The following is a 14,618-nucleotide window of genomic DNA, read 5'->3' as shown; positions in this document are numbered from 1 at the left end:
AAACATCGATTTCGTCCATTTCTTTGTATCTTCCTATACAACATGCCTGATCGCAATTCATATGTTTTCGCGTCTTCATGACTCAGTTCGTTATTTTGCAACTTTATCATTAAATCCGAAATTTCTGAATCTCGATGCTGCTCTGCGAGTAGCCAGTTATCAGTAATATCTGCCAACTCCACGCGCACTTCTGCTACTTTAGTGGCTTTTGGAGGCTTATCAACCGGTAGTGGATTTCGAGAGAGAAAATCAACATGCGCCATGCTGTTTCCCTTCCTATATTCAACCTCAAACTCAAAGGACTGTAAGTATGCCCACCAACGATGGACTCTCGGCGTCAAATCTTTTTTGTGTCGACTAGCTTTGAGTGAGTTGCAGTCGGTAAATACTACAAATGGGCGGCCATGTAGATAATGGCGAAAGTGTTTTACTGCATTATATACCGCCAGGGTTTCTAGTTCATATGAATGGTATCTGGCTTCTGACCCCGTAGTGCACTTGCTGAAATACTCTATGACCCTTGGTTTACCGTTAACCTTGTGCATCATTATGGCACCATAGCCATCTGCACTAGCGTCGGTGTGAAGTTCAACCGGTAGCTGTGGATCGTAGATGATAAGAACCGAATCACCAACTAATGCAGATATTATTTCTTGACGCACCTGCTCGTCCCTATCGCGCCACTCAAATTTGCTGTTTTTTGTCGTTAGCAGATACAATGGTTTCATCAATTCAGAAAACCGAGGGACGAACTGTCGAAAGTAGGATGACAAGCCAATAAATTGCCTCAGTTGTGTAACCGTCTGTGGTGGTGGCAATGCGGCCAATGCCTGAATCTTTCGTGGGTTTGGTCTTATTTCACCATTTTCAATTTTGTACCCTTAGTACTCAACACTTGTCTGCAGAAAGGAACACTTGCTTATATTGTAGGAAAACCCAGCACTAGTCAGTCTTTGCAACACCTCCTTAAGTCTCATGAATGCCTCCTCTTTTGTACTAGCAACAATCAAAACATCGTCGATGTAAAGAATTGCGTACGAATGTGCCACTTCACCCAAGGCTCGCATTATGGCCCGCTGGAACACTGATGATGCGTTCTTTAAGCCAAAAAGCATGGCCACGAATTCGTATTGGCCTTCTGTTGTGACAAATGCTGTGCGTTCAACCGAATCGGGATGTAGGTATTTGTATCTGGTAGAAACCACTCGCCATGTCGAGACTTGAGAAATACTTGCCGCCGCGCAGTCTATCAATTTGGTCCGATATTAGAGGCAACGGGTATTTATCTGAGACGGTGTTAGCATTCAATTCTCGATAATCGATACACAAGCGATCGCTGCCATCCTTCTTTTTGACTAGCAACATGGGACTCGCAAAAGGGGAACAGCTTGGACGTATGACTTTCGATGCTAAGAGTTCCTGTATCTTGTTTCTCACTACTAACTTTTCTTCAACGCTCAATCTATACGGACGCCTCATCACTGTTTTATTGACATCAATCAGACGGATTTCTAATTCACCCGTGGTAACTTGACGGCTAGGTATACCCTTTATAAACGCTGGTGCATGCGACTTCAATATTTCTGCAAGTTCAACTTGGTCGGACTGACTCAAATTCATACCTCCATTCACTGTATCCATGATATTTAACTCAACAATGTTTGACAGTGTATTGACTGTGCTGATCTTGTGTAAAACAAACTTATTGGCATCTATGGTTACGCCAAAGCCCTGACCCAGAATTTCACGGCCAATCAGTACATCATACTTTAAATATTTGTCCATAACAACGTGAAACAAAATTTCAATGGAAAATTCACATATCTTTACGGTGGAAAGAATTTGAATTGAGCACATCACAGAACCTTCACCTATGCCACTTATATGCACCGTGTTATTTATCCTTTTACCCATGAACTTATCAGCTAGTTTTTCTTTTAATAAGGAGCACTCTGCTCCTGAGTCAAAAAATATGAAACGGGCTCACCCTGTTGGTACAAGGTCCCCTTAGGATCGACGATGGTGCACACATCCACTCGCTTCTCATACGTGTTGCCCTTGGTTGACGATGATGTAGCCGTACATTTGGTTGCAATATGGCCCAACTGGCCACACTTGAAGCACGTTACGGCTGACGTGTCCCTCTTCGGTATGGAGTTGCTGTGCGACGAGTTGCTTTTTGAGTCAGTTATGTTTCCAGGTCTTCTTCTTCGGCATTCTGCCATCTTGTGTCCCGGTTTGCCACAAAAGTGACACTTCCCTTGCCACGAGGATCTCTGCTTCTTCCGCTCTGGGCCACTACTGTAGTCTGGTGTGCTACAGTCACTGCGCTTTCCAAAGGTATAGGCGCGCAATTGTTGTTCCAGTTCACTTCGAGTTTTAATATTTGTTGTGAATAATAGGTGCTGCAGTCGTTTGTCTATTTGCGCAGTGTGCGCCAGCACGACCGATACAGCGATTTCTTCGTTTCTCATTTTCTTCCACTTCCGCTTAACATCCTTAACATTAATACTTAAATACTAAATACTTCATGCTTAATACTAGATCCTTAACTTACACACAGTAGGGATATCCTACTATCCTATACCAATCCTACATCAATGTTGCAACATTTTTCAAATATATGGAAGTATAGAAAGATGGTGATTTAACACTTTTCCAGTTTGACTTTTCCACTTTGACTTTTCCACTTGCGCAGCACAATCCAGCCGATTCTCTTTTAAACTTTAACGCACTGCAATATCGGTATATTATCGCCATTGGTCCAATATCTAAATTTTCAATATCACTGTAGTTCGTAGTGGGGTCATATTGGAATGCCAAGCGATTGAATGATGCCAATGATCTCCATGTGCTCATTTGTCTTTCTTCGCTTAAGTTTTGTGAATATACTTGTTGCTGGCTTGGATGTCTGCGGCCAATGTTTGCACGTCGTCCTTTAAGCATTTTGGACTATGGACAGAGTGGTGAACTTATCCTCAAATGCACGATCCACATAATTTTCACAGTTCAACTTAAATTGAATAAAAATTCTTTTTTTTCACAATTTCACAGTGAACACAAAAATTGAGTTAAAATGCTATGGGAGCGTGTTTGTCAGTGTGATGAGGTAGCAACTCACTTTATATGCGACAATGTTGCAATTTTCTTACGGATCCCTAATTTTTTTCAAAATAAATTATAGCCTATTTAACTCCACGATAACATAGCTTTCTATCGGTGAAAGAATTTTTTAAATCGGACCAGTAGTTCCGGAGCCTATTCGCTGCAAACAAACAAACAAACAAACAAACAAACAAACAAATTTTACCTCTTTATAATATTAGTATAGATTAGTATAGACAAACTTAGTAAGTAACTATACAAAAGTCTAGAACTGAGTAAATTATGTACAGAAATGATAAAATCATGTTTGGCAGACGATGTTGTTGGAACATAGGCCGTAGTACAGTGAATGTTAGAAGAGTACGTTGCCATCTGGTGGCGAAACGGAGTTCGCCGGGGTTTGCTAGTTTAGAATAAAAGTCTGGGTTTTTCAAGTGTCAAAGGACAATATGCTTGTCGAGTAGACTGGACCGCCAAAGACGCTGGCAGCGCAGCAGTCGCTTTTAGTACATTTTTTTTAATATAACAATTATGCCTAAAAAATGTATTGTAACATAAAATATTTTCGTTATTTCATTTTCGATTTTTTTTTTCCAGCCTTACATGGAAGAAATATTTACCCAACTGAAAGGAAAACCATTCAAAAAATTCTTGGAAAGGTAAGTTACACTCAATACTCGAGTCTCTTTATTCTCAGATACTATTAAAGGAAGGTATTAAAATTTGAGAGATTTTCGCAACGCAGTATAGTAGACACTTCCAATCTCATTAGGATATTATTTTCTTAATCAGCATTACCAGCTACAAAGTCCAAGCAACAATTCTAAACGAACGCCTGACAGAAAAAAATTGAGCCATCACTAAGGACATCTGAGAGGACATCTGCCTAATCTCTCACAAACTCAGTGATATACAATACGAAGATGATGACCTTGAGAACCTAGCCATCTGTGTGGGTCTACAAATTAACACAGCCAAAAGAAAGGAGATGCGCTTTAATCAAGCGAGCCAAGGGAGTATCATCGTATATAGAATGCGTCGAGAGCTTGGCAGAGTCAGCTTTCGGGCGACTCTACCGCATATGAAAAAGCCGTCAAATAAGCAGAAACACCAAGATACCATCCTACACGAAAGTGAGACGTGGCTAACAAATGCGGGATTTTCTGGTCAAACAGAATCTCTAACATAGACCTCTGGGATATGACAGGTGAAACTGCAATAGAACTTCAAATCAGGAAAAACAAGAAAGGAAGCTAGCTTCGGCAAGCCGAGGCTTATATACCCTTGCTGTCATTAAATACGAGGTGTGTTCAAAAAGTATAGCGAATTTTGAATTCTCGTGGGTTACCTCGTATCGAATTTCGATTTTTTTGTGACGTTATGTTGGTACTCATGTCTCTCACTTATGCCGACAAGCTCGGACATTTTGAATGTTCACTTAATTGTTGACAGCTGCTTTGCTTGCACGTAATTTGGAACGTCTTTGATTTTTACCTATTCAAAAAAATGGATCAAAGAACCTGTATCAAATTTTGTGTGAAAAACGAAATTAAGTGCGTGGATGCATTCCGAATGTTGACTGTGGCATACGGAGCAGCTACCTTGGACCGAAGCAACGTTTATCGGTGGAACAAAATGTTCTCAGAAGGCCGAGAAGATGTGAACGACGAAGAGCGTGCCGGACGCCCGAGCACTTCAACAACAGACGAAAAAATTAATGAAGTGGAGAAGTTGCTGAGGTCCTAAACATATCGATTGGCTCGTGCCATTCGATTTTTATCAATGATTTGGGCATGAGATGGGTCGCCGCAAAATTCATACTAAAATTGCTCAAATGCGACCAAAAACAGCATTGCATGAACATTGCTAATGAGATGTTAAACTCTGTCCGCGACGACCCAAATTTGCTCTAGAGGGTCATAACTGGTGACGAATCGTGGCTTTATGGTTACGACGTGGAAACCAAAGCTCAATCATCTCAATGGAAGCTGCCGCACGAACCAAGACCGAAGTTTTGCTGACAGTTTTCTTCGATTGCAGGGGTTTGGTGCATCATGAGTTCTTGCCACAGGGAAGAACGGTCAATAAGGAATATTACCTGCAAGTTATGCGCAATTTGCGCGAAGCAATCGGCCAGAAACGCCCGGATTTGTGGAAGAACAAAAATTGGCCTTTGCACCACGATAAATGCCCTGCTCACACGAGATAAAGACGGCATCGAAGGAGGAGCTGAGCAAGATAAAAAAAATGATTTTTTGAAGTGCTTCAAAGATTGGAAAAACCGTTGGCACAAGTGCATAATATCTCATGGGGATTACTTTGAAGGGGACGAAGTAGATATTCATGAATAAATAAATAATTTTTGAAAAAAAACGAAAATTCGCGATACTTTTTGAACACACCTCGTATTAGAACAAAATACATAAAGGCTAATAAACAACATGGAAGCTATGACGATTTTTTTTTATTGATTTTCCATATTGTTCATATGACAGCTATATGATATTGTCGTCCGATTTTGATAAAATTTATTTTGAAACTCAAGACTTATTAGAAAATTCTATGTTCCAAAAATAATGATTGTCTGATAAAAAACAACGAGGTAATCATTTTATTTCCGTTATTTCTATATATATATTTTTTGATCATAACTATGGCAGCTATATGATATAGTACTCCGATTTTTATACCCTTGCAGAGCAAAGGGTATTATAATTTTGGCCAGAAGTTTGCAACGGAGTGAAGGAGACACCTTAGACCCCATAAAGTATATATATTCTTGATCAGCATCACCATCTGAATCGAAATACGTCTGTACGTCTGTCCGTCTGTCCGTCTGTCCGTCTGTCTGTCTGTCCGTCTGTCCGTCTGTCCTCCTGTCCGTTTCTGCCCAAACTAGTCTCTCATTTTTAAAGCTATCTTGCTGAAACTTTCCCAAAAGGTGTGTAGCTATTGCACGCAGTATATAAGTCGGAACGGGCCGGATCGGGCGACTATATAGGATAGCTCCCATACAAGAGATTAAAATACAAAATTCTAACGCCGTTGTTTTTGATCAGATCGACTTGATTTCTTCCACATGGCGTTTTCTAGTTACTATTGAATTTCGGGTTAAATTTTATCGAAATCGGATAACTCTATCATATAGCTGCCATAGGAGAGATCAAAAAATATATAAAGAATTAATGGAAATTAATTGATAAGGTGATTGTTTTTCATCACACGACTATGATTTTTTGAGTATCAAGTTTTTTAACTAGCCTTGGTTTATAAAAAAATGTTCATAAAAATCGGACAACTATATCATATAGAAAGATCGAAAAATCTATATAGAATTAACGGAAATAAAATGATAACATCGTTATTTCTCATCAGAAAATCATGATTTTTGGAATATAGAGTTTTCTAACGACTCTTGAATAACAAATAAAATTTCATCAAAATCGGACGACTATATCATATAACTGTCATATGAACAATAGTCAAAAATATGAAAAATTAGTAGAAAAGTCGTCGTTGCTTCGATGTTGTTTAGCCTTTGTGTATTCTGTTCGAAATATTTGATGACTGCAAGGGTATATAAGCTTCGGTTTGCCGAAGCTAGCTTCCTTTCTTGTTATGAAATTTTTTTCTCGATTTAAGAGGAGGGTAAGATGGGGTAAAACCGCCGGTGGGTAAAACCGCCATTTGGATTTCAAATTCAAATGAAGCGCCGAAACGATTAACCGTTGATAATGTAGATTCTGATTGATAATGCGCGGTTTTTGCAGTCGGTCGGAATACTGCAGCTTTGTCGTGAAAATTTCTATTGCGCCATTTTTGTTTCACTCGACGGCAGCAAAAAATTTTTGTTATCAACATTGCTCAATCAAGTGTAAATGAACGGCTTGAAAAAAAAGAGGTAAGTGTCCGCTTATAGTAAGAACCTTGATACTGATGTACATATATCAAGTTAGTCAATATTTCCAAAATTGTACAAACTAAGTGACCTCGAAAAAAAATTGGCGTGTGGGGTAAAAACGCCGCGAAAAGGTATTGCTCAGAAGCTTTAATTTTTTAAACTCTATAATATTTTACTTTTCTATAATATTGAAGCGGACACTTTGGAAATTCACTAGGCACTTAATAATTGTGAAATTGACTGTTGAAATTGTTAAATAAAAAGTTTTTGCAACATTTCAATGGATATAGTTTTTAAATAAAAAACTTCTGAATCCACATGTTGGAAATTTTGAAATTGAAGATTTTCTTCTATTAGGTATCAATATCTAAGATTTCAATATTTTATGATAATAATCTACTTGTTATTGACATTATTTGGGTACTTAACTACACTGAACCCAGAATGGCGTTTTTACCCCACTAGGTGGGGTAAAACCGCCGTTTTAAATTTTTCTTCTGAACGATCACAATTGTTTTAAAATAAAAGCTACATAAAAACTTTCTAAATGAATTATGTAGCCAAGGGATTAAACTTTCAGAAATATGGGTTGGTTCATTGATCATTTTATAAATGATAGCTTGACATCGTCAAATATACATTTCTGGAAGAAAGCAAGTCGATCTGATCAAAAACAGCTGCCTGAGAATTTTTTATCTCGCTCTCTCGTATTGAAGCTATCCGATATAGTCGGCCGATCCGGCTCGTTATGACTTATATACAGCGTACAATAACTACACACCTTTTGGGAAAGTTTCAGCAAGATAGCTTTAAAACTGAGAGACTAGTTTGCGCGGAAACGGACAGAGGGACAGACGGACAGACGTATTCTGAGAGACTAGTTTGAAGAGAAACAGTCAGATAGACAGATAGACAGACAGACAGACGGACAGACGTACATACGTATTTGGATTCTGATCGTGATTCTGATCAAGAATATATATACTTTATGGGGTCTGAGGTGTCTCCTTCACAGCGTTGCAAACTTCTGACTGAAATTAGAATACGCCTTGTTCTGCAAGGGTATAAACACCATCTGGAAGAAATCAAGTCGACATGATCAAAAACAACGGCGTGAGAATTTTTTATTTCATTCTCTCGTATGGGAGGTATCCGATATATTTGCCGATCCGGCCCGTTCCGGCTTATAAACTGTGTACAAAAACTAAAAAACTTTTGGGAAAGTTTCAGCAAGATAGCTTTAAAACTGAGAGACTAGTTTGCGTAGAGACGGACAGACAGACAGACGGACAGATGTACAGACTTTATAAGGTCTGAGGTGTCTTCTTCTGCGTTGCAAACTTCTGACTGAATTTATAATACCATTTGCTCTGCAAGGTTATAAAACAATACTCTGACTGATTACCTCGAGAAAAACGTCGCCTTTAAAACGCATATCAATTTGTTTGTTTCGGATGATGTTATGATGTTCAATTTTTTTTCAAGGCGCTTCTGGAGATTAGCCGTCACAGTACTATCTACTATATAAAAATAAATCGGGTTTTCCTTCCTGAGGCTTTAATTCCAGAACGCACGAAGCAATTTTAATTCGGTTTGTTGTGTGTGATAGAGCACCTCCCAAGGAAGGTTTATAGAAAGAAAATTTTTACATATGCGTTTGCACACATAGGGGAATGTTGTCAGGCTTGGGCCATCTCAATATTTTGAATATTCGTTCTAGTACCATCTGTTTGTGGGTGTCTAGAAACTTCTATCGGTCACAAGAAACTTTCCACGTGACTACTTATTTCGGAATTTAATTTTTCTACGTGTCGTTGTTCTGTGAAAAAAAGTGCTCGAAAAAGTTTTTTTAACCTGACCGAAAAGGTGGAATAACACAAGATTACAACATGTCATCCGCAAAGTGAGCATAAAAATACGTTAGATAGTTGTTATATTACAAAATACTAAGATATAGTTTCATTGATACACTGACGAGCAAAACTGTAACACGATTTCATTGTTTCAACTTTATCTTGGTCTTCTTTTGTAGGTTATATCATTTACTACTATTAAGTAAACTTCAAACCCATTTGATATCAGTTAAAGAAAATGACGCGCCAAACTGTAGAAAAAGTCAAATGGTTCAGTTTTGCACTCTGGTTATTTTTTTAAGAAATATTTTTATTAATGATTTTTTAATAGTGAGTTCACATTAGACTTCTGCATGAATGCACTCATTTGTGGCATAACAGATCTGTACAGTAGTGTACTGTTTTCAAAAACACTGCACTCATTCTTTACTGTACAGTATACTCTATAGGTCAGAAGAAGATAGCACAACATTTTTAGTGTACTCACTTCGAGTGAGTTCAGTATATGGTTGTACTCTTCGTAAGGAGTAGGTATTATAAAAGTACAAAGGACTATGTCCTTTGTTAAACACGCTGTACAGCTCGTATGTTGACTGTGAACAACTGTGCAGATGAGTGCAGTAATTTTCTGTTGCCAAAAATTTAATTTGGGAAAAACGGTCAAAAATTGCCACCGCTGAAGACATGGTAAACAAAATAATGTTCCTTCATTACCATATTAATAACTTAAATATAGATTCTTTAATAACATAAAATAATTATTATAATTAGTTTAAATTTAAATATAAATAATTTCTAAATTTTTTATAATAAATACATTTAAAACGAAAAAACAAAACAATTTTTTAATCGGACATACATACACATGTATGTACCAGTCATGAAGTTTCACTCACTGTACAGTAAGTCAACTACACACCAAAACACTGTACAGTGCGTTGACTACTGCACACCAATTTTGCTGTCCTCATTAACAGCTGTACAACTCTGGAATGAGTGAGACTACTGTCAATCAAAACAGACAATACAACCCTATTCACTCACACCCAAATATACTGTGCAGAAAAAAGAGTGTGCCCACTTTTAGAATAAGTGATTCATTTGTCGTTTTGAATGCATTCATGCAGAAGTCTAGTTCACATCCCCTTGGACTTTTTTAGCTCTTCTATGCGTCTGGGCATATTTTGGGTATACCGTCTTATCATTTCCGGGGGAATATCATTCCTTACGCTCTGTTGCCGCTCTCACAACTCCTTCATTCCACTTGGAGGAACTGCATATTTCTTCAGCTGCGATTTCACATGACGCCACAAGTTTTCTGTTGGATTCATGTCGGGAGATTGTGGTCGCCACTTCATAGGTTGAAATTTCTGTTTTGAAATCCAATTTTTTACCAATATGGACGTGTGCTTGGGGTCGTTGTCTTTCTGAAAAACGCCTTTTTCGGCAGAAAGACCCAACTTTCCAAAATTCCTTTGGAAGATTTTCTTGTAAAATGGATAGATATTGCTCCTTTCGCATTATTCCATCGATTATCAACAAGGAACCAACTCCATTTAAATTAATGCACCCCCAAACCATGATGGAACCTCCGTGCTTGATAGCGAATTGGGATACTGTAAGTCATTGCTACCAGTGTCTTAAAAAGCAAGCAATTCCAAAATACTTTTGTTTTCAAAGTTATATGGTCGGATGAAACAAAAATTAATCGCATCGAGTCAGATGGGCGCTCTTGGTATTGGACTAGAGATCCCACGATCCAGTCACCAAGGAATGAGTGACAAACCGCTAGCGGTTTGAACCAAAGTATCAAACGCAATCCGGAAAAAATTTAAGGATACATCTCATTGAACTCATCTTATTGAACTCCTCCTAAAAGGCTGAACCGATTTCGATAAAATTAATCTATAAGCGAAAGCAGGCAAAGCTGCGGGGAGCTCTTGTCTATACTAATATTATAAAGAGGTAAAATTTGTTTGTTTGTTTGTTTGTTTGTTTGCAGCGAATAGGCTCCGGAACTACTGGTCCGATTTAAAAAATTCTTTCACCGATAGAAAGCTATATTATCGTGGAGTTAAATAGGCTATAATTTATTTTGAAAAAAATTAGGGATCCGTAAGAAAATTGCAACATTGTCGCATATAAAGTGAGTTGCTACCTCATCACACTGACAAACACGCTCCCATAGCATTTTAACTCAATTTTTGTGTTCACTGTGAAATTGTGAAAAAAAAGAATTTTTATTCAATTTAAGTTGAACTGTGAAAATTATGTGGATCGTGCATTTGAGGATAAGTTCACCACTCTGTCCATAGTCCAAAATGCTTAAAGGACGACGTGCAAACATTGGCCGCAGACATCCAAGCCAGCAACAAGTATATTCACAAAACTTAAGCGAAGAAAGACAAATGAGCACATGGAGATCATTGGCATCATTCAATCGCTTGGCATTCCAATATGACCCCACTGCGAACTACAGTGATATTGAAAATTTAGATATTGGACCAATGGCGATAATATACCGATATTGCAGTGCGTTAAAGTTTAAAAGAGAATCGGCTGGATTGTGCTGCGCAAGTGGAAAAGTCAAAGTGGAAAAGTCAAACTGGAAAAGTGTTAAATCACCATCTTTCTATACTTCCATATATTTAAAAAATGTTGCAACATTGACTTATATGTTGTTGAATTGTGTTGACCAGCGAAGCGGACACAGGACCTCTAGTATTTTATAAAGTCTGGACTTTAAATTCCTAAGGTGTGTCAATCCTTTTCTAAACCAAGGTGGTTTATTGGATGTTGACGGGTTGTATAGTGGAACACCAGTCATTGGCAGATACATATAAGATGATTAAGTCTCAGATAGTTAGCTCTGCGAAAGCATTGAATTCGCTTGGCGATTTCACAGAAAAACAAGAAAGAAAGCTACCTTTCGCAAGCCGAAGCTTATATACCCTTGCAGTCATCAAATATGTCGAACAAAATGCATAAAGGTTAAACAACATCGAAGCTAAGACGATTTTTCTATTCATTTTCCATATTTTTGACTATAAAACATATGGGAGCTATACGATATAGTTGTCCGATTTTGATCAAATTTAATTCGTAATTCAAGAGTCGTAAGAAAACTCTATATTCCAAAAAATCATACTTGTCCGATGAAAAACAACGATGTTTTAATTTTATTTCCGTTATTTCTATATAGATTTTTCGATCTATTCTATGGCAGCTATAACATCTCCAACAACGGTGGCGTGACAGGCACCTCTCCAGCGGCAAGGCTTTGCAACGATCAAAAAATTTTCTCCAGCGGCAGCGACGAAAAGGCTTCTTCAGCAGAAACAACGATTCCAGCGGTTTATTGTTTATTTATTGTTTATTGGCACTTTTGCTTATGTGTGTTAAGCAGAGCTCGCAAATAACAGTCGACAGTTTCTCTTTGTCTGCTAATAACAATCTTCTCCTGATTCTTTACGAAAAGGCTCAGAGAACGACCGATTTATGGGTTCGTGAATTGGTTCGGTTGCGCTCAGACCGAAACCGTTTTTTTTCTATTCGGTTTTGTTCTGGTTGCTCCAAGACCGTTTTGCCGTTTTCATTAAAGCAACAAGTCTTTTGCATATGTATTGGTATACAGTGCACGTATAGGCAAGCAAATCGTTAAACATCGGTTTTGCGGACGAAATATATTAATCGTCTTCGTGAATTAAACGTGTGTGTGTAAATGCGAAGACCGTTGAGCGTTGAGTTTTTCGGTCAATCGGTCTTTTGGTGACTCTCATTGTGCGAGTGTTTCTCGATCTGCTCCTTACGCACTGCTCATTGAAAGACCGAAATACAAAGAGCTCATCGAAAAGCTCAACAGAAAACACAAATGATGACAGCAAGGTTCTTTTGCTTAGAGCGAGAGCTAGAGAGTATGAACTTTTTCGGTTGTGCTCGCACCGAGAGCGGAGAATTGTTTTCGGTCTTTAATTGTTTGTCAGACACCAAAAAAAAAATGCGAAAAAAAGAATAACCAACTGCTGATCACGTCGGGGTCACCATGAAAAACAATATGATTTTATATTGCCGAAAACGCGAAACTCGTGATGCAGTGGTTTATTCTTTTGCGAGGTTTTTATTAAAAGCGAAAAAATGAAAACGAAAGTTGCGGCGATGCGCACAAAAAGGAGTTCAATTTTCAGCTAAAATTTAATTTCAACAAATTCTCTTACATGCTAACCTAAAGTACTGAGCGGGAGAGCGGCGGCCGAATTCGCCTGAGCGAGAAAGCTTTATTAAGCCCCGATCCCCGCTTTACATTGAAATAACAGAGAAATCTGTAAACAGACGGATTTATAGGAGCAGTGGAGCAAGTCCTAAGCCTCATCAAGGGCGAAGAAAGGTCGAATGTAGGAGTAATTGCTCTTAGGGCAGTAAGAAGCAAAATTGTAGGAGCAGCGGATAGGGTTCTTGACTTAGATGAGTTAGAGTTAAATTGGGATCAGATAAAAAGGATACTGATTAGTCATTTTAAGGATAAGAGATCCGAATAATGGAGCTAACGCACATTAGTGAGAAGAAATTAGACTTGGATGCCTTGTACACTAGGGTCATGACCTTGAAGAAAGCGTTGGTGAGTCTGTCCAAATCCAGCGAGCCAGGCATATTATTTAGACGGGAGAAGACCAAATGGTACGAAGAGATGGCATTAAATACGTTTGTATTAGCCTTGAAAGGACCGATAGGAGTAACAATCAGGAACATGGGGGTCCCAAGTATAGCAAAGGCGTATGAAATAGCTTGCAAATTTGGGCACCCTAGAGGAAACAGGAACAGGAGGTCAAGGACCAAACGAGATGCAGAGCAAAGAGAGTAAGGAGACTCCAAGCCAGGACCCTGAAAAACAGGAGAATCCGACAACGGAGTCGCAAACTGGCACTTGGTCACAGTATCGGTGGGCAGGTAATACCCAACCGCAGTTTCCAATGCCGTTTGCGATGCCCAGCATGGGGGAGGGCCAGGATTTGGATTTCCATATCCAATGATGGGTAACCCATTCCGGGCGGACAATTATAGTCAAGGAGGAAACCCCAATTATACAAGACCGTACCGTAATTATCGAAATAAGAACAATAGGTAGAATTACGGTCAAAATAATCAGAACAGGCAGTGGAATAACCACAGTTACAACAACTATAAACCCAGATAGGAGCATTTAGCGATCCAGGCTGGAGACGGAGGAGGGAGCGGTTAGTCCAGGATGTCGAGGAATTCGAACTATTCTGGACAGTCGTATAGCTCCAACAACTCAAGGCAGTCAAATAATTCGACCAATTCAAGAAGGTCTTATAATTCTGACAATAGTGGAAATCAGCCTCAAACAGCCAACAGGATATCTAGGCGTTAGGAAGGGCCACTCAACCCTGCCGTACATAATGGTTAAGATCACTCCAAAAGTAATAAAATGCTGATTGACACAGGATCCACTTTCTCTTTCATTCGTCCCGAATTGGCTCAATCGCAATATGTGAGAGACCTGAAAGACCCAATAGAAATAAAAACCATCACCCAATCGCACAACATTTTAAAGAAGCCCATCTATCAATGTTCGAAGAACTTGGAGGGGATGGAAAGATGAGGTTTTTAATCTTCAAGTTCCGCCAGTTTTTTGATGGGTTAGTTGGGACAGATTTGCTACAGCAACTAGAGGCCGTGATCGACATCGAAAATGGTTGGTTCCGCACGGGGACTTCAAAGCTACAAATTCATTTCGAAAA

General features: G+C 38.8%; 1 protein-coding gene across 5 annotated transcripts in view; it reads left to right on the top strand.

The window, feature by feature from the left end:
- The window catches only part of LOC108101714 (G protein-coupled receptor kinase 1), a 253,093-nt gene that overhangs the window by 41,388 nt on the left and 197,087 nt on the right, over window positions 1–14,618 (top strand). For all 5 annotated transcript variants that reach the window (XM_043208597.1, XM_043208595.1, XM_043208596.1 and 2 more), the window contains exon 6: window positions 3,703–3,764. In XM_043208597.1, coding sequence (XP_043064532.1) covers window positions 3,703–3,764 — 62 coding nt within the window. The remainder of the gene's footprint in view (window positions 1–3,702; window positions 3,765–14,618) is intronic.

Source organism: Drosophila ficusphila, unplaced genomic scaffold, assembly GCF_018152265.1.
Source record: "Drosophila ficusphila isolate 14025-0441.05 unplaced genomic scaffold, ASM1815226v1 contig_580, whole genome shotgun sequence".
Lineage (NCBI taxonomy): Eukaryota > Metazoa > Arthropoda > Insecta > Diptera > Drosophilidae > Drosophila > Drosophila ficusphila.
The sequence above is the reverse complement of the archived record's forward strand: the minus strand, read 5'-3'. Positions and strand labels throughout refer to the sequence as shown.